Source organism: Camponotus vicinus, unplaced genomic scaffold (assembly GCF_025532165.1).
Source record: "Camponotus vicinus isolate PSW18456_S1 unplaced genomic scaffold, iyCamVici1.0 SCAF_11, whole genome shotgun sequence".
Lineage (NCBI taxonomy): Eukaryota > Metazoa > Arthropoda > Insecta > Hymenoptera > Formicidae > Camponotus > Camponotus vicinus.
Genome location: NW_028141947.1, coordinates 6,129,835 through 6,151,784, shown reverse-complemented (window position 1 = coordinate 6,151,784; position 21,950 = coordinate 6,129,835). Strand labels below are relative to the sequence as shown.

The 21,950-nt window shown below is 40.9% G+C and overlaps 1 protein-coding gene and 1 pseudogene across 1 annotated transcript; both read right to left on the bottom strand.

The window, feature by feature from the left end:
• Positions 1 to 2,635: 2,635 nt before the first annotated feature.
• LOC145962240 (uncharacterized) lies at positions 2,636 to 3,142 on the bottom strand. The gene has a single exon (XM_083083204.1). It carries the CDS (start codon positions 3,140 to 3,142, stop codon positions 2,636 to 2,638), a length of 507 nt encoding a protein of 168 aa, XP_082939330.1.
• Positions 3,143 to 15,215: 12,073 nt separating this feature from the next.
• LOC145962239 (uncharacterized) lies at positions 15,216 to 21,317 on the bottom strand (annotated as a pseudogene).
• Between the last annotated feature and the right edge of the window lie 633 nt (positions 21,318 to 21,950).

Genomic DNA, 21,950 nt, shown 5'->3' with positions numbered 1-21,950 from the left:
GCCGAGCGTATGCTCTTCTCCGGACTCCTCTCCTCCTTCGGCGAATGGGGTCGGCGGCCGGGTCTATCTCCCGGTCCCTTTCAGCGGCCTCCTTCTGTGAGATGACGTCCTCACAGAAGGAGACCACTGCCTTCCATGCCCTCCCGCTGTCGACCATCGTCCTGACTACAGCCGGCAGCAAGAGATCTCCACCAATTTCCTGCACCAGGACACGGCGCTGGGCAATGCTCCAACGTGTGCTGCGCCGTGTCCCGGTCCTCCACACAATGGTGGCACCTGGTCGTCGCCTTACGTCGCGCCTTGTCGTGCAGGTACTCACCAAAGCAACCATGCCCGGTGAGCACCTGCACAAGCCTGAAGGTGAGTCCGCCGTGTCGTCGATCCGCCCACTCCACTAGCACCGGGCGGATAGCCTCGACAGCTCGGAGGCCAGCTCTTGCGTGAGCCAACTCCTCCTGCCATGCCTCCATCACGAGCTGCCGAGCCTGGAGCTTCAGCGCCTTGACCGTCCCTGCACTGAGGACTGCACCTTCGCGGAGGAGTTCTTTGCGTCCCTCATAAAGACGCGAGTACGACTCCGCCACGATGACCCATGGTGCAGTTCCCGTCACCGCGCACGCCGCCTCGTAGGGGATGGTGCGATACCCCCGTGCAAGCCTGATCGCCAGTTTCCGCTGCTCCCCATGGAGCAGCTTGACGCTGCTCTGGCTGGCAGCCAGATCATTGGCCCACACGGGGGCTCCATACAATGCGATGGATGTCGCCACCCCCATATAGAGGCGGCGGACCCCGTCTCGAGGTCCCCCGAGATTGGGTAGGAGACGTCCCAAGTTGGACACCGCAACCCGCAGTCGGGGGATCAGACGGCCAAAATGCTCCTTGAAGCTCCAGTGACTGTCGAGAGTCAGACCCAGATACTTCATGCAGGGCCTGACCTCGACGCGGACTCCCTCAACCACCAGTTGAGGTCGGGGCGGCCCCCTTTTCCTCGGCCCTGCAAACCACAGAGCCTCGGTTTTGTGGAGGGCCACCTCGAGCCCCATGGCGCGAATCCTGGCGACGACTAGTGCCATCCCCGCCGCTGCGCGGCACATCGCCTCTCCCCATTCCCTCCCCCGGGCCAGGATCAGTGTGTCGTCTGCGTAACACATCATATCCAGACCTGAGGGCAAATCGGCCCGCAGGACCCAATCGTATGCGAGGTTCCACAGGAGTGGTCCTAGGACCGACCCCTGCGGAACCCCGCACGTCACCTCTCTTCTGTAGGTCCTGCCGTACCGCCCGATGCAGGCTATTTGTCTGTCACTCAGGTAGGCCCCGACTACCTCCTCTAGATAGGGAGGCACTCCGTGGTATCGGAGCGTCTCCTTTATCTTGACCCAGGGTAGGGTGTTGAAAGCATTTGCTATATCTAAGCTTATTGCTATCGCCACCCCACCCTGGGCCACTGTCTCCTCCGAGAGGGCCCTCACGCGCTTGATAGCATCTATCGTCGAGCGACCCCCTCGGAAACCAAATTGTCGATCTGACAAATCGGGGCCCACCTGGTTCAGATGTCCGACGAGACAGGCAGCAATAACTCTTTCAAAGAGCTTGCCCGCCTCGTCAAGTAAGCAAATCGGGCGGTACGCCGATGGCGAGTCCGCAGATCTGCCTGACTTGGGAATGAGGACCAGGCCTGCCTCCTTCCAAATGGGGGAAAACCGCCCCGTCCTCAGGCAGCAGTCAAATAACTGCCTGAGACGGTCCCCTAGGACGCTCAAGGCGATCACCCAGGCTCTTCCAGAGATACCGTCGGGACCCGGGGCGGTATTCTTTGCCCCGAGCCTCCGTACGGCCCTGAGGAGCTCACCCTCCGTTACCCCTATGTCGGCGGACCACCCTAAGTCCTGGTGCGCCTGGCCCGCCGGAGGATGCCCACCGCCTCCATCCCGAAGGGGGAAGAGGATGGACACTACATCATCCAGCAGGCGGGGGTGGAGACTCCCTGTTACCGGGAGGGCACCGGATCGCAACTTGTTTGTCACCATCCGGTATGGGCGCCCCCACGGATCCTCATCGAGAGTCTTTAAAAGCTCCTGCCATGCCTGGGCTTTCGCCTTCCTGATGGCCAGCTGCAGAGACTTCTTTGTCTCCCTGTATGTCTCATACAGCTGTGCCGCCACTTCCTCGCTGTTCCGTCTACGACGGCGATAGCGAGTGTACTGGCGCCGCGCGTTGTTGCAGACCGTACGCAGATCTGCAATCTCACTCGACCACCAGTACACCTCTTTACGTCGCAGGGGGGGGCCCAGCCCGAGGCATGGACGTGTTACAAATCTGCGTCATCGCTTCTCGGAACCAGGCAGCCCCCGCGATCGCTTCATCTTGCCCGGGAGGGATTACGTTTCCCTCCCAGGACATGGCAATGGCGGCAGCCAACAGGGCGTCCCTATCTAGGCGCCTTAGCACCAAGCGGGGAGTCGCGGCTCCATTATTAGGGCGGCCTACCGGTCCATCTCGGAGTGATGGGTCGGAGACATCCATCCGGATATACCGGTAGTCAGATAATGTCTCCGTACCCACCACCCTCCAGCCGGTCACCATGCGCGCAGCCAGCGGGGATGCGAAAGTGACGTCCGCGATCGATCCCCCATCACGCCGCACGCAGGTAAAAGCCGACCCCCAGGTTGAGAACCCGGAAGTCGTGTTCGGCCACCCATTCACCCAGTTCTTCGCCCCTTCTATCCGTTACCGAGGATCTCCACTTCGCTGATTTGGCATTGAGATCCCCGGCAACCAGAACCCGACCGGGCAAGGACCGATTAACAACGGCCCCCATCTCGGCCAGGGTGCCTTCAAATTGGGCGAGGCTTATATTGGGTGATATATAGAGCCCCACGACGGCAATTTCCCCCCACGTGACGGCCACAAAGCCCTCTCCTCTCTCTTTAAGACAGAGGGGGAGGGACTCCGGACCACTCTTTCCCACCACAGCCACCAAACCACGTTCGTCCCCTAGCCAGTTGGCTCTGGGCGGGACATAATACGGCTCGGTGACTATAGCCAGGTCAATATTCCACTCCGCCAGGGTTTGGGTCAAAAGGTCCTGCGCCCTGGCGGAGTGGTTTAAATTCGCCTGTAAGAGACGGCGTGGTCGCATCAGTCCACGACCACCTCCATCGCCTCCTTCGACGTCTCCTCAATACGGGCTGCGTCGTCCATATCTTTTGGAGATGGTGCAACTGCCCCATCTTCTTTTTTCCCTCCTCTGTTCTTCTCCCTCTCCCTTTGCGGGAAGGGGGGTGCATGCGGGGGATCGTTCCCCGCTACGCCCTTTTGCCTCGTTTGCGCTTCTCCCTTCTTTTTCGGGGTAGGGGCGCACGAGGCACCACCTAAGCGGTGTTCTGCAGGTTTCCCAAGGTCGGAGCACAGCGAACATTTGGGTGTCGCCGTGCATGTGCCAGCCTTGTGTTCTTTCTGACCGCAGCGATAACATCTATCACTGCGGTCTGTCGCCGACGTGCACCGCTGCATTGTGTGCCCAGATTCAAGACAGCGGTGACATCTTAACTGCCTAGGCTGCAACGCTTCCACTTTGGCCGCAACCCAGCCCACCTTTATCTTGCCGGCTTCCGCTAATTTCTTAGCGGCCACCACTGGGCACTGGATCCATATGGATCCTAGCCCTGTAGGGGAACGCTTGATCTCACCTATCTTGATCTCCCCTACAGAACATTCTCCTCCCGTTGCCACCGCATTCCTGACTTCGTCAGGGGGTGGTATCATCCAGATCGACTACGCGCAATTCAGCGCGCTTGGTCGGTCTGGAGACCTTTACTAGTTCCACCGGCAGGATTTGTGCTAGTTGTTGGGCTAACAAATCCGCCTTCTTGGAGCTGTCCAATCTGTCCGTTCCGGGAACTTCGTACATGACGGCCCCGGTGATCGCAGGTCTGGGTTTGAGCGTTTCGATCCCGAGTGCCGCCAGGTCTATTTGCCCCTTGGCTTTAGACAGCTCCGCTACAACCTTGTCCTCCACCCCCCTCTGCGGCGATATAATTATCGCCGCAGTCTTGGGGGTGATGATTTTCACCTTCTTGGTTGCCCCCACTTGTTGGGAGGGGGCAGACGTACTGTCCCCTTTCTTCTTCTTCCTCTCCTTCTTTTTCTTTTTCTTTCCTCCACTGGTCCCCTCGGCGGGGGTTTTGGGGGAGGAAGAGGAGGGGGAGGAGGTCTGGACCCTTCGAACCCCCCCTGTGGGTTCCTTGGGCTTGATCTGCTCCTTTTTGTTTCCCCTCCTAACCACTGTGGTCCATATCTCAGACATGGAACCGGTGGCGGGAAATGGGAGAGGGGGCCCGACCTGACTGACTTCTACTATAGGCGGGGCAGAGCAGAACTGGTTCCACTTTTGCCACCACCCTTATCGGCTTTAGTGCCGGGAGCGGATTTTTGACCTGCGCTGCCTTTTTTCGAAGCACCAAGCTGGGGCCGTATGCTCTTTTCCGGGAGCAACCGGTCTTTTATGGCTTCAAGTCTCGCATTCAACCTGACGTATGATCTCCTGTACCAGATTATCGGCATAGGGTGGTAATGATATCCCCTGTTGTTCTCCAGTGCGGCTATCCTTTCTTTTCCCGGAGTGGGTTCCCTCTGCCCCGTCCCGTTCTTTCAGCGAGGAGGTTTGTCCTGCCTCTGGGAGGTTAAGGGGTGCTGGAGCCTGACCATTCCTGAGGTCCTCCAACTTTCGCCTCATCTCTGCGAGAGTCATTTTAAGGCTCTCTACCTCCGCTTTAAGAAAGGCGTTGTCATCCTCGAGGCGGCGAACCTCTCCGGAGCGGCTGCGACTGCCCAATTCCTGGGCCACCGTCGTCGTCATCTTCGCCAGGTTTAGCTGCTTTGTAGTCGTCCCCTTCTGGCTTTTGTATGCTCCTATTACTTGGAGCTGCTCCGCACCCGCATACATCAGTTCCTGGAGCTCTTTTGTCTACATGTTCTCGATGTCCTTCATCTTCCTCATTAAGGACTCTCCATCAGTGCGTGGCTCTGTGAGCTGTGATGAATGGATATAATTTGACCACGTTCGAAATGGCCACGGATAAATTTGACCATGTTCGAAACGGCCACGTTCGTAATGGCCACTCGTTCGTAATGGCCACGTTCGAAACGGGCACGTTCGAAACGGGCACGTTCGGAACGGCAACGTTCGGAACGGCCACGTTCGAAATGGCCACGGATAAATTTGACCACGTTCGAAATGGCCACGGATAAATTTGACCATGTTCGAAACGGCCACGTTCGTAATGGCCACGTTCGAAACGGGCACGTTCGAAACGGGCACGTTCGGAACGGCCACGTTCGGGACGGCCACGTTCGGAACGGCCACGTTCGGGACGGCCACGTTCGGAACGGCCACGTTCGGAACGGCAACGTTCGGAACGGCCACGTTCGGAACGGCCACGTTCGGGACGGCCACGTTCGGGACGGCCACGTTCGGGACGGCCACGTTCGGAACGGCAACGTTCGGAACGGCCACGTTCGAAATGGCCACGTTCGAAACGGCCACACTCGGAATAGCCACGGGAAATATTGAATAAAGTTCCATTTGACCACGTTCGTAACGGCCACGTTCGGAACGGCCACGTTCGAAACGGCCACATGTTCGAAACGGCCACACTCGGAATAGCCACGGGAAATATTGAATAAAGTTCCATTTGACCACGTTCATAATGGCCACACGTTCGTAATGGCCACGTTCGTAATGGCCACACGTTCGTAACGGCCAGCGTCCTGTTTGACCACGTTAATGTTGACCACGATGATATTGACCACGTTGATATTGACCATGTTGATATTGACCACGTTGCGAGTGACCACGGTCCCGATTGACCACGGTTGATATTGACCACAATTGATATTGACCACGGTTGATATTGGCCACGTTGATATTGGCCACGTTGAGATTGACCACGTTGCGATTGACCACGTTGCGATTGACCACGTTGAGATTGACCACGTTGCGATTGACCACGTTGCGATTGACCACAGTTCCGATTGACCACGGTTGATATTGACCACGGTTGATATTGACCACGGTTGATATTGACCACGGTGATATTGACTACGGTCCCGATTGACCACGGTGATATTGGCCACGTTGATATTGGCCACGTTGATATTGACCACGTTGATATTGACCACGTTGATATTGACCACGTTGCGATTAACTACAGTTGATATTGACCACGGTTGATATTGACCACGTTGATATTGGCCACGGTGATATTGGTCACGTTGATATTGACCACGCTGCGATTGATCACAGTTCCGATTGACCACGGTTGATATTGGTACCCTACCGTAGGCACCCCTGCCGGCGGGGTGGGTGCAGGAGGGTGCAACTTCCCACGCGAAGCGAGGTTCCACTTTGCAACTTTTCACGCGAAGCGAGGGGGACGGGGTGGGTGCGGGAGGGAGGCCGAAGGCCCCCCCTTGCACCCCCCCGTGTGTGTGTGTGTGTGTGTGTGTGTGTGTGTCAGCTCCTTGCTGACAGTTTAGATTGTAAAGCCTTGTCGTTAACGTGGTCAATATCAACGTGACCAATATCACCGTGGCCAATATCAACGTGGTCAATAACAACGTGGTCAATATCAACGTGGCCAATATCACCGTGGCCAATATCAACGTGGCCAATATCAACTGTGGTCAATATCAACCGTGGTTAATATCAACCGTGGTCAATCGGGACCGTGGTCAATTGCAACGTGGTCAATATCAACCATGGTCAATCGGGACCGTGGTCAATCGCAACGTGGTCAATATCAACGTGATCAATATCAACGTGGTCAATATCATCGTGGTCAATATTAACGTGGTCAAACAGCTGCCACTCATTTGTAATGACCACTAAATTCAATTGGTTAATTTCTCAAGGCATAAAGGCTTTCGCACATAAAATTCCATAAGCACGTAAGACATAAGCGTAAGGAAATCGACCAATCACGATCGAATTTTGACCTCTTGGAGGGGCTAATACTTGATCGTGATTGGTCGATTTCCTTACGTTTACGTCTTATGTGCTTATGGAATTTCATGTGTGATGGCCATTACGAACGTGTGGCCATTACGAACGTGGCCGTTACGAACGTGTGGCCATTACGAACGTGGCCGTTACGAACGTGTGGCCATTATGAACGTGGTCAAATGGAACTTTATTCAATATTTCCCGTGGCTATTCCGAGTGTGGCCGTTTCGAACATGTAGCCGCTTCGAACGTGGCCGTTCCGAACGTGGCCGTTCCGAATGTGGCCGTTACGAACGTGGTCAAATCGAACTTTATTCAATATTTCCCGTGGCCATTCCGAACGTGGTCAAATGGAACTTTATTCAATATTTCCCATGGCTATTCCGAGCGTGGCCGTTTCGAACGTGGCCATTACAAACGTGTGGCCGTTCCGAACGTGGCCGTTACGAACGTAGTCAAATCGAACTTTATTCAATATTTCCCGTGGCCATTCCGAACGTGGCCGTTCCGAACGTGGCCGTTCCTAACGTGGCCGTTCCGAACGTGGTCAAATTTATCCGTGGCCATTTCGAACGTGGCCATTTCGGACGCTCCCGCTGTGATAGCTTTGCGCGCTTGGCTTTTTCCCGCTCCGCCTCGAGTTCAGCTTCGGCCTGTATGGCCTCTTGGAGCTCCTATTCTCTCCTTTTCTTCCTCTCCTCCTCTCTTGCCTTGCCCAGACCCACAGTCCTACCGTGGGTTGGTGGCCTACCGCGTTGCCTCTTCACCGCCTTCGCCACCTTTCTCTCTGCTGAAAAGGCAGCAGTGCCCCCCTGGGACTCTGTGGCGAGAAACGGATTGTTGGTGAAGTCAAACCCGACCGGCAGCATTGGGGTGCTCCTCATGGGCTCTTCGTCCTCCATGACGATAGTGTCTCTTGATGAGCTTAAGGCGGACCGGCGAAGGTTATTTCCCGTTTCCATCACCTCCTCTGCAGAGGTCATCTCTACCTCCTTATCAAGGCTTGCCAAGCTATGGCTCCATTTCTTGGAGCATCGCGGCCCAGGCTTAGAGCCCAAAACCGGCTCCTCAGTGAGGACCTTTGCCCTCTCCAAGGAGGAGTGCGAAACCTCTACTCGGGAAAGGATTAGACCAGAGGGAAGGAAGGTTCCTTGTCCTTCGTGTGTCTTTCCTCACCACCGTCGTTCTTCATATTTATTTGTGGGTTATTCGTTTGTGGGTTGTTTAATTCAAAATTCATTTTGGACACGACCCGCTACGGCTCCCTTGCTCGGGTATACCCTCACCCCGCCGGAAGTGTCTCGAAACATGACCGGCAACACCCCCGACGGGGGCCCTGAGTTCCCCCAGGGGGGCAAGATATGTCACGGGCCGGCGGCCATAGGTAGCGCCGGCGCAGGACTCCAGCCCCTTACTAACCCATGTTGGTTTTGACGCCTCCATGGGCTTTCAGGGGCCCCACGCCTTCGACCTCGTGGGTACCGTAGCGGGCGGCGCCACCCGGGAGCCCCACGGACGGTTGGGACGGGGCAGCCGCTCCCCTACCCCGTCTTGCCCGCCGTGGCGATCAGCTGTCGTCCCGCCCCAGATCTTCTAGACCTGGGGCCGTGAGCCTTCCCGGTGACTGCCGCTTCGGAAGGGGAAACGGTCGCGGCAGCCACCGGGTACCCAAACTCTCGCCGCCAGACCCCGACCCCGGAATACGTCCGAGCGGCTCTGGCAGCAAGCAGCGGTGGGGGACCGTTGGAGAGGAAGACTCCCTCTCAGGGACACCCAGCCGCTGCTTCCTCCGTCGCACCGACCCGAGCTCGGAAACGTCCGAGTGGTCCGGTGCGACCCGGGGCGGCAGCCCGGGCAAGCCTGGTTGTCCGGATATCTCCGGACGTAATACTACCGACCCGTCGTCCCTCCTACCTGGCGCATATCCTGGAGCCACGCTCCAGGCCGTTTGCCAGGCGGTGGAGGCCCTCCCCACTGTGGGACGCCGCTTCCCCCTCGGGGGACGCCCAACTATGGACGCCACCCGTACACAGGGAGGCCCGTCACCCACATCCCCCCTGGACAGAGGGCCCATCCGACTGGACAAGCCCAGCCGGCCCCCCTCTATCCACTGTAGGCCGCTGAAAGGACGCACCGCACCGGATCGACATCCTAGGATGCCCCCCCGGACACGGGAACGTCCCCCAGCCGCCACATCCCCCCCACTGGGGATCCAGGAGACCCTATGCTAGAGTGCACGCCCTGATAAGGGCGTCACCCCCAGACACAAGGTCCCCTTCACCCCCTCCCCCCACACAATGCCGGGAGCACCCGGCACATACCCCTGCACGGTGGGGAGAGTAGAAACTCTCCCCTATCGGCTCCGTGCAGCCGGGGTTTGTAGTCGGGGACTCCTTCCCCTACCGACATTGGGTCTCAGTGACCCTTTGGGGACTGAACTGTCCCCTGAGCAAAGCCGGGTGCTCTGGTACGCTCTTAGCGAGTGATCCTCCCCGCCGGCCCTCCCGAGGGTTGGACCCTCGGTACTGTCACAGTAGATCGTTGGATCACCCGAGCCCCTCCACCACGACAAGGTGGCGTACCCCGCAGGAGAGAGAAACTGCCCCTAACGTGAGCACCACCAAGAGTAAAGTACCAGTTAAAATACAGATAGCGATTTGGTTTTAGGCTTAAAAAATTTCCCGACTTATGTGCTTTTGAAATATGTTTAATGAGATTTTCGTGCTCATCCTCTTTGGCCGAGAAACCGCCCCTAACGTGAGCACCACCAAGAGTAAAGTACCAGTTAAAATACAGATAGCGATTTGGTTTTAGGCTTAAAATATTTCCCGATTTATGTGCTTTTGAAATATGTTTAATGAGATTTTCGTGCTCATCCCCTTTGGCCGAGAAACCGCCCCTAACGTGAGCACCACCAACCACCATACTTACAAGAGTAAATACTAATTAAAATGTTGATGTTAATTTTGCTGATAGAGAAATAATTATTTTACAATAGTTAAAAAATTAAATCAGTTAAAATTGTTTTTGTTAAGGTTTTGGTTAAATTGTTTAGTAAAACTTCAAGAAGTTATTAACTTTTGCATAAATATTGATTTGTATGAAATTGTTAGCAAAACATTAATTATCAGTATCAAATATTAGATACAGGAGTTGATGGGAAGAATTGAGGTATACAAATTAAGTAAGAATATATATATATATATATATATATATATATATATATATATATATACAGGGTGGGCCATTTTAATCTATGCACCCAAATTTCTTTGTACCTAAGACAGATACGGAAAAATGATTCAGACAAAAGTTGTTTGGTTTCGAGGGGGCCATAAGATGGTATCATTGGTTTGACCTTGAAGAGTTATTTGAAGGTCACATGAAAGTCACCTTCAATTTCTTAAATGGAACCTACTATTTGTCATTGCATATTCTTATAGCTTATCTCGAGAGCTTTCCAAAACACTATAATTAAGTACTTTTTTGTTAAGTACTTTTTGAGTTATGAGGCTTGAAATAATTTCTTAATTTTACATAAACCGTAAAATATCTTGTAAAATATTCATTTTTCGATTATCTTACCTTAATACTTTTATGTACAAAATAATGAGAGGAATCAATTGGTGTAAAGAAAACACATAGTTGTTTTTAAGAAAAAATATGGAATTGTTAATTGCAAATTACATATTTTTTCTTCAAAACAACTATGTGTTTTCTTTACACCAGTTGATTCCTCTCATTATTTTGTACGTAAAAGTATTAAGGTAAGATAATCGAAAAATGAATATTTTACAATATATTTTACGGTTTATGTAAAATTAAGAAATTATTTCAAGCCTCATAACTCAAAAAGTACTTAACAAAAAAGTACTTAATTATAGTGTTTTGGAAAGCTCTCGAGATAAGCTACAAGAATATGCAATGACAAATAGTAGGTTCCATTTAAGAAATTGAAGGTGACCTTCATGTGACCTTCAAATAACTCTTCAAGGTCAAAGCAATGATACCATCTTATGGCCCCCTCGAAACCAAACAACTTTTGTCTGAATCATTTTTCCGTATCTGTCTTAGGTACAAAGAAATTTGGGTGCATAGATTAAAATGGCCCACCCTGTATATACAGGGTGAGCCATTTTAATTAACGCACGCAATTATTTCGGAAACAAAGCATTTTAGAGAAAAATGTTTCAGACAAAAGTTTTATGGTTTCGAGGGCGCCATAAGATGGTATCATTGGTTTGACACTGAAGAGTCATTTGAAGGTCACGTGAAGGTCACTTCAATTTTCTTAAATGGAACACCCTATATATTTTTGCACACTCTTGTAGCTTATCTCGAGAGATTTCCAAAACACTATAATTAAGTACCTTTTCGTTAAGTACTTTTTGAGTTATGATGCTTGAAATAATTTCTTAATTTTACATAAACCATAAAATATCTTGTAAAATATTCATTTTTCGATTATCTTTCCTTAATACTTTTACGTACAAAATAATGAGAGGAATCAATTGGTCTAAAGAAAACACATAGTTGTTCTGAAGAAAAAATATGTAATTTGCAATTAACAATTCCATATTTTTTCTTAAAAACAACTATGTGTTTTCTTTACACCAATTGATTCCTATCATTACTTTGTACGTAAAAGTATTAAGGTAAGATAATCGAAAAATGAATATTTTACAAGATATTTTACGGTTTATGTAAAATTAAGAAATTATTTCAAGCCTCATAACTCAAAAAGTACTTAACGAAAAGGTACTTAATTATAGTGTTTTGGAAAGCACTCGAGATAAGCTACAAGAGTGTGCAAAAATATATAGGGTGTTCCATTTAAAAAAATTGAAGTGACCTTCACGTGACCTTCAAATGACTCTTCAGTGTCAAACCAATGATACCATCTTATGGCCCCCTCGAAACCATAAAACTTTTGTCTGAAACATTTTTCTCTAAAATGCTTTGTTTCCGAAATAATTGCGTGCGTTAATTAAAATGGCTCACCCTGTATATATACAGGGTGGCCCATTTTAATCCATCCAGTCGAATATCTCGAAAACCAAGCCCGGAAGAGAAAAATGTTTCAGACAAAAGTTGTTTGGTTTCGAGGGGGCCATAAGAGGGTACCATTGGTTTGACCTTGAAGAGTTATTTGAAGGTCACCTTTAATTTCTTAAATGGAACACTATATTTTTTATTGCACATTCTTGTAGCTTATCTCGAGATCTTTCCAAAACACTATAATTAAGTACCTTTTCGTTAAGTACTTTTTGAGTTATGAGGCTTGAAATAATTTCTTAATTTTACATAAACCGTAAAATATCTTGTAAAATATTCATTTTTCGATTATCTTACCTTAATACTTTTATGTACAAAATAATGAGAGGAATCAATTGGTGTAAAGAAAACATAGTTGTTTTTAAGAAAAAATGTGGAATTGTTAATTGCAAATTACATATTTTTTAATTATACTTAATTATAGTTTTTTGGAAAGCTCTCGAGATAAGCTACAAGAATATATAATGACAAATAGTAGGTTACATTTAAGAAATTGAAGGTGACCTCCATGTGACCTTCAAATAACTCTTCAAGGTCAAACCAATGGTACCATCTTATGACTCCCTCGAAACCAAACAACTTTTGTCTGAAACATTTTTCTCTCCCGGGCTTGGTTTTCGAGATATTCGACTGGATGGATTAAAATGGGCCACCCTGTATATATGTATCTACAAAAATTACCCTTTTAAAAAAAAGGTAAAAAAAGATGCTAAGTCCGCGTAAAGACTGTTATGTGTTTGCAAAATAATGGTTATTATAACCCTCAAAAACTATAAAAAACCTATTTCAAAAATAGTACCATTTTAATCTACAAAATTATTTTAATCTACAAAATAGTTATTTTAAACCGTAAAAGAACTAAGTTATTTTAGTTATACATTTTACTTACCTTACAAAAGTAATAATATCAATAAAATTGTGCTAAGTAAAAATAAAAATTTATAAAAATAAATCAAAAAACTGTATCAAAAAAGTTACAAAATACTATCAAATCTAAACAAAAAATAATATCGAAAAGTTGTGCTATTTGAAGATAAAAACAATAATATTTTAATAAAAAGTTAGACATCATGTGTTTAATTTTTTAAAAATATATATTACAAAATTGCGCCAACAAAATAAAAACTTTTAATATAAAATATATATTTTTCTTAAATTTCTAGTATTAAAAGAAAAATATTAAATAAAAATAAAGTTGAAAAATTTAATTAAAAAAACAAAAACAGTAAATATTAAAAATAAAATTAAAACTTATCAAGAAGATAAAAATTAGAAATTAATAGAAAAAAAATACAAATTTATATAAAAATTAAAAATTAAAATAAAAATTAGAAAATAAAATTAAAAATTATTAAGAAAATAAAAATTAGAAATTAATAGAAAAAAATTTATATAAAAATTAAAATAAAATTTTAGTTAAAAGACTTAGCGCTGCTATATCACTCTTTTTTGTACTATACATATATTAAACATGACTAAATATATAAGCAAAGAACCCCATATTTTATTAAAATATGACGGTCATTTCTAGATCGTATAGCAGCGCTAAGTCTTTTAACTAAAATTTTATTTTAATTTTTATATAAATTTTTTTCTATTAATTTCTAATTTTTATTTTCTTAATAATTTTTAATTTTATTTTCTAATTTTTATTTTAATTTTTAATTTTTATATAAATTTGTATTTTTTTTCTATTAATTTCTAATTTTTATCTTCTTGATAAGTTTTAATTTTATTTTTAATATTTTCTTTTTTCTTTTTTCAATTAAATTTTTCAACTTTATTTTTATTTAATATTTTTCTTTTAATACTAGAAATTTAAGAAAAATATATATTTTATATTAAAAGTTTTTATTTTGTTGGCGCAATTTTGTAATATATTTTTGTAAAAAATTAAACACATGATGTCTAACTTTTTATTAAAACATTATTATGTTTTTATCTTCAAATAGCACAACTTTTCAATATTATTTTTTGTTTGGATTTGATAGTATTTTGTAACTTGACTAGAAATTTAAGAAAAATATATATTTTATATTAAAAGTTTTTATTTTGTTGGCGCAATTTTGTAATATATATTTTTAAAAAATTAAACACATGATGTCTAACTTTTTATTAAAATATTATTGTTTTTATCTTCAAATAGCACAACTTTTCGATATTATTTTTTGTTTGGATTTGATAGTATTTTGTAACTTTTTTGATACAGTTTTTTGATTTATTTTTATAAATTTTTATTTTTACTTAGCACAATTTTATTGATATCATTACTTTTGTAAGGTAAGTAAAATGTATAACTAAAATAACTTAGTTTTTTTACGGTTTAAAATAACTATTTTGTAGATTAAAATAATTTTGTAGATTGAAATGGTACTATTTTTGAAATAGGTTTTTTATAGTTTTTGAGGATTATAATAACCATTATTTTGCAAACACATAACAGTCTTTACGCGGACTTAGCACCTTTTTTTACCTTTTTTTTAAAAGGGTAATTTTTCTAGAGATATCACTCCTTTTTGTACTATAAATAAATTGTACTATACATATAAAACATAAATTGTACTATACATACATTAAACATGATTAAATATATAAGGAAAGACCTCGCCACCACCCCCATCATATTTTATTAAAATATGACGGTCATTTTTAGATCTTATTTAGAGCTTACTTAGACAACCAGACTTCAAACTTCTTTGCTATTCTTACTAGACAAATACAAACAAATTAATATGTCGTTAGAAGTTAATTATTTTTTCACTCAATCAATATTTCTAAATTTAGTAATAAATAATCATTGCTCTGCTTATCTAATTCATCTTTGAATAAGTAAAACAGGAAAAGAGTGAGTTACAAACTTTTATTTTAAATAATAAAAATATTCTATTTAATAATAAAAATATATAATTGATAATCTCTTTCTCTTTCTCTTTCACATTAAAATTTTTTATACATAAATAGTACAGAATATTAAACATTGTTCATGAAATTGCTGATACATAACACCTTTTTTTTCATAGAACTGATCGAAATACAATTATTAAATGATTAAGTATTAATCAAGTTAAACATATTTTAGTAAACATATTTTAGTAAATATATTTTAATAAGGAATTTTTTTCTTTATTTTATAACATTTGATATTTATTATTTACTACATTTTCTGTAAAAATAGTAAATAAACATCTTTAGCACCTCTAGGCCACTGCCTTTTTTTAACTTGAGCATTATTAACTTCAATCCAAATATTAGATGTTCCTTCTCTACACATGCTTATATAATGACCTTCATCAATATTTGAACCATAGTAAAATATAGCATTCATAACTTTATATAAATGTCCATCTATTAATACTTTAGTTGTTGGAATAGCACTCAAATTAAAGTTTTGTGTTGCTTTCGTTAATTTATTGTCCTGTGATGAAAATATTACACGAATAACAACTATCTCTTTTGATAATATTATTTCTTTTTTGAATATTATATCATTTCCAGTACAATATTCACACGTCTTATTATGCGACTGATACCAATGTGAAAACGTAATATTCAATAATTCATTAAGATTACAAGTTTTCTTCTTTAAATGATTAATAGGAATAGAAATAATAATATTATTATCAACAGTAGTTTTTGTATTATCACAAGTTTTACATCGTCTAATAAAAGTTATTTGATGCCTCACTAAACTCTTTATATATTCATATTTTTCACAAAGAGCTATAAAAAAATCAGATGCATTTCGTTTTATAGGACTTGAAAAATATTCCCCTACACATTGTCGTATTGCATATGTATTTAAATTACATATTCCATTTTCATATCGATGCATTAACATACGTAAAATATCTGATTTATCACAATTGGACAATTGCTGCCTAATAGCATTTAAATTCAATAAACACTGTAATACTGCATTTGCATAGCATGAAACCTTGTCTGTATTTTGAAAACCATGCATGACCCAAGCTGTACTTTTTCGAACATTTTCATCTAAACCTGATTTTTGAACAGAAGCTATTACTTTTGGTAACACCCATAAGACATCTTTTACTTTGTAATGTTGTTCCTTTGACATAGCAATCATTTCTACTTTCGGTTTATGTATTTGTTTTAGACGATTATATTCAATAATTGCATCTTCATTAGCTCTTACTGATGAAGGATCGAAGTTAATTAAATGTAATCCTTCTAGAGATGTTAATCGCGATAATGCAACATAAGTTTGGCCACAATTAAACACAGAATTACCAATGTCCATAATAGCACTTTGCAAACTCAATCCTTGGCTTTTATGTATAGTAATGCCGTAACTCAAACATATTGGGAATTGTTTTCTGACAACGTATGCTCTATCTACCACCTCAAATTTAACACTTACTCTTTCAATTAAATATTCTAAACCTGATGATAAAAGAAGTTTAATTTTTTCTACCTGACCATCATTATCTTGTACAATTGAAATTACTTTAGCAATTGTACCATTTACAAGACCCAAACTAACATCAACATTACGCCGTATCATAATTTTCGCTCCAATTTTAATTATGATTTTTTTCGAAAGCCCAGCTGTTTTTGAATTATCATCATCATTATTTGATAATGCTTTTAATACTTTCTTTTTTAGATATGGAATACATTCAATTGTATCTTCAGCAACTAATATTATTTCTTTAGAAGTAATGCGACTTAACATTGCATCATTGAGAATATCACACATATGACAAGTGGGCAGTAAACAAACGATGTCTGATGATAGATTGTTAATAAAATGACATAACTCGTTTAGTCTAGATTCGAAGGAATCACCTTTAAAACAAATTTTTTTACTTTCGAGAATCTTACCATCAGATTTTGTTAATAAACTGATACGAATTCTTGACAATAACTCACGATAAGTGTTATCTCCTTGCTGACGCATATTGATTATCAATTCATCATACTCAAATAATGTAGTCCATAAATTAACCGCATTTATGGAACCAAGATATTTAGCAACTTTTTCATCTGATAAATGTTTAAAAATAGGATCATCGCGTACGGGAGGTAGTTGAAGCAAATCTCCGAATAAAAGAATGTGCTTTCGACCAAACCAACCATCATCGCAATGACTAGTGTCAAATATTTGAGACAATCGAAGATTTATATACATTAAAGTCAAATTAGATATCATTGACACTTCATCAATTATAAAAAGAATAACATTATTAAGCTGTTCTCGTAAAACTTCCAATACATGATCAGATAGTTGCTTATACTTAGGAGTATTACCATGTTCAACGGGTAATTGAAACAATCTATGGATTGTCAAACCATCTATATTAAATGCTGCTATACCAGTAGATGCTGCTACAGCAGTATCTTTGTTGAGATTTTGTTTTATTCAGCATGTAATAGTCTTGATTAAGAAACTTTTTCCAGTACCACCTTCTCCGCTAACATATAATCGCAATATTGATTCATCTGACTTTACAGTATTGATAGCTTTATTGAATACACGTTTTTGATCTGCATTTAATTTTGCTATCATTTCAGATATATCGATTTCTCGAACCGCTTTATCACCAAGATCCTTAAAATCTTGCATTGCTTCACCAGCTTCTATATTTTGAACACCTATCGGATTTTCAGAATCATCCTGAGACTGTTGTTTTTGTAAATCGTCATCTAGGCACTGCTGAACTAACTGTTTTGCAGTTTCAAATGCTTTTTGCAATTCTTCTAATTTTTCATGATATTGTAACGCTTCTACAAGATGCAATTTTTCTTTCTGAAACGATTCGGCATATGTATCTCCGTTTTTAAGATTGTCTAATTTTCGCCATGGTTTGAACATAAGTAATAACGCAAAGAAATACTTTTCCGGCTGTGTATTAACATTAATTTTATAATGATCAATAAGATATCCACGCTGTCGTTGTTTAAGATATTTACCATCACCTATTTTATAATATTCAACATACTTATTTTTTGGTTTGATTTTCGAGACATCATACCACTGTGCAAATTCATAAAGAGATATATTTTCTAATTCGTTTGGTCTATGTGGATAAAGACCATCTATTAAAGACGGATAAAATATATCTGTAGATTCAGGATCAAGAGCTTCAATTTCCTTGTAATTTTTTAATCTTTTACGTCGTATTTGATTAACATCTAACCATCTGATAGTTGTATTTCGATCAGTTCCATACAAAGAAATACCTAACAATGTATCAGCAGCTTCGAGAGCTCCACATTCTCTATTATTCACAAATCGCATACTTATATTCCAAAGATGACTTACTAATTTCTTATTATTATTATTATTATTATTATTATTATTATTATTTTCAATATTAAGAATAGAATCAGACAACACACTCACATTTTGCTGCTTTATTCATATATTTAGTAATGTATGAGGTAAGCAGCGATGATTTTTCACCAATAAATTGTATATCCATATTACCTTTCCATGCAGTAAGAAGAACAAGATTATAATCATTTATATTAACTTCATTCTCCGTTCGAGGAAGATCGTAAAGCCTACTTTTCTGTTTCAATTGTTTTCTACCTGCTATTGAAGTTGCTACATCTCTCATGTTAAAAGTTTCAGTAACGGGACGAGGAAATCCAAAACGACATCGACGAATAACTTTACGGCCTACTTTTTTAGAGCGAAGACAATAATCATTGTGTTTATGTCGTTGATGCGTATCAACACGTTTGTACAATAGTGGCGAAATATTTTCATCTGGCATTCTGCAGCTTATATGTTGTAAAATAAATTTCGAGACTTCTTCAACAGTAGATTCATTGAAAATCGGTGCATTTTTAATCCAAATTAATAAGTGGAAATGTTGTATACCTCTACCTTGGTATTCTCGTCGCCAGAAATAGTGTGTTACTTCTCCAATTGGATGATCTTTGGAGTTAATGAAATCGAGCATTGCCCGAAACTTATTATCAAGAAACCTGGACGTTGATACAGGATCTTTAGCAACAAGTTCGCTAACTAAAGAAACATCATGCCATTTATTTACTTCACGAATATATTCACCTAAATCTTCCCATAACCATTCACTCGGACTAAGTGTTAAAAACCATGTCACAGGTCCATAATGCTGCGTCATACACCTTAGATTATTTCTCGGTTTACGCCAATATTGTTCCGTATTTCGAAGTGTAGAAAATATTGTTGTTAGATCAGATTCCAACTGTTCTTTCGACAATGCTTCTAAATATTCTGCAGCCGTATAACGATCTTGAGGATGAGTTATATTCAATTTATGATAAATTCCACGTCTTAACTGACGAATATTGGCATCATTCAATAAATAAAATAAATATTGTTGGTTTAATCTGTATTTTGGATGTTTAGATGTCAAACGACATTTAATAAATTCATGATCTTGAAGTTTCACTTTTCTACTTTCATGTTGTCCATTAATACCAAAAGGATATAAATCTGGAAAACACATTAAATCTAAATCTTTTTCACGATTATCCAAAGGTGCATTTTCAACTTTTAACATTTGGTACAATTCTGTAGAAGTTTTATTTGCTTTCTTTTCATATAAGGGATAGATAGTGTATTCTTCATAATAACCATCTTTTTCATCTGTAACTTGAGTTAACATTGCCTTATGTTGATTGTCTAATATATTTTCGACACCATTTTTCGTCTCATCTATTGAATTATCTAATATCTCATTGTCAGGTTCGTCATCTAATATCACTTCTGTCTCTTCCACTTGAAATTCTGAATTTTTTAATTGTTCTAAAATGTTCAATTTATTATGATCATTTGGCAATATAATGTTAGAGTATAAAGAATTGTTGTCCTTTAACCATATTAAAGCGTCAAAAACTTTTTTAACATTAACCATTTCTTCCCAAATAATCTTTGATTTGTTCGGGATACTTCTAACTAAAATATATAATTCGTTATTAACATTTATTGGATCAGTATCCAAGCATAATTTCTTCAATGTCTCCTGTAACGGAAGTGGTAAATGAAATGTTCTGCCTTTAACTTTTTGTACCATTTGCCTTTGAGGCAATTTTTTATTAATAACAGTTCCCATTTTGACGACAGTTTGAAATGCTTTAGCTCTCTGTATAAGAATTTTTTCAAATGTGTTAAGAGATGATATTGCTTCGGGCACATCTTGTGTAAAGAGATTATTCAAAATGCAGTATGCGGGCATTACGCCTTTCCGAAATTTACCTGCACAATAAGTACATATATATTGCGCATTACTTTCTTGTTGTATATGTGCCATTAAATTTTTCCAATCTTGAGTGTCTAATCCTCGAAGAATATTGACTTCAGAAACATTTCTCTTGTAACACAATCTTTCGCACGATACGCAAGCATATCGTGACGTGTCTGTTTATCGTTTAACCAAAACCTTAAACGCTTGATGATATTTAGAAATAATATCATCATCGCTCATAATTGTATCTGTCTGTTGCTGTTTGTACATATCTGCTTTTTCTTCTGCAGAAGTTACAATTTCATTTAATGTATTTAAATCAGCATTAGTTAATGCTTCATCTAGATTATCCATCTTTCGATAAGAATCTGTAAGTTGATAAATTAAACGCTTAATATATCTTACTCGTGGAAAATGAGGCGATAATAGTTGAACTGGAAGAAACATTCCTTCGCAAAGTGTTAAATCAATATGGCAGCTACGCGTATGGCCCAATTTCTCATTTGAAGTTTTCATAGTACATTTATGAATATCTTGTATCAATTTAGGTACATTTTTTAAAGTACAGAAATTCAAAGTTTCGAGAAATTTCTGATAACGACTAATTAAAATTGGATCGTCAGTTTTACATGAAAAATTGCACGACCATGATTTTTTCGTTTCTATTTCTATTAACGGTAATATATTTACTACTTTTCCTTCTTCATTCATTACTAAAGATTCGAATGCAGATTTTATTAACGGTAAGTTTCTTATTTTCTCATCTCCATTTATTACTAATGATTCTTTTGGAATTACATGTTGATATGTAGAATCAATAAAATAATTTTCAGATGAGGCAGTATGACTAGATTCGCTACATAAGGCATCTAATTTTTCTTCAACTGTAGAACATTTTTCAATTTGAGTTAAACTCGCTTCTGTTTTCTTTTTAATCAAAGCTAACATTTTGTAAATATTACTATATAACTTCTTCTAACATACATACACCAACGTACGATTTTTTCAGCTTTTAATCGTTTCTCGATGTGACCTTTAATAGTGAGTTTCTTCATAATATTTTGTATAAATATTTCTAAAGAATGATGAAGTTTTATCGTGTTTTTCGACCAAAACTTATTATATTTTTTAATAATTTTTTTTCCAACATCGTGATTTTTTATAACAAGTACAGATTTTTTATTTTTCTGATAATATCGTCTGTTGTAAAGCCATTTGCGATCAGGATCTAATCCTTTTTGTCTATCTCGTTCTTGCTGAGTGTTTATGGAATAGCGTTTACGTTTTTGTGCACGTTGTTTTACAATATTCTGTTTATATAAATCCCGTTTCCTAGCGCGTTTATTTTCTATATTCTGATCATATCGATACCGTTCCTTAGCGCGATTATGTTCTACATTTTGTTCATATCGCTTTCTTTTCTTAGCGCGTCTATCTTCTAAATTCTTTTTATATCTATACCGTTGTTTAGCGCGGTTGATTTTTAAATCTTGTTCGCATGGACGTCGTTTTTTAGCTCGATTATTTTCTAAATTTTTAGTATAATGTATAAGAGAACTTTCTAAATCTTGCACACATTGTTTTTTTATATTAACTTCTAATTGGACAGTATCTTCACATCGAGAACGTTTCTTAGTATATTTATTTTTAGAATCTTTGTTTGGATAGATTGGTTGGTAAATTTTGAT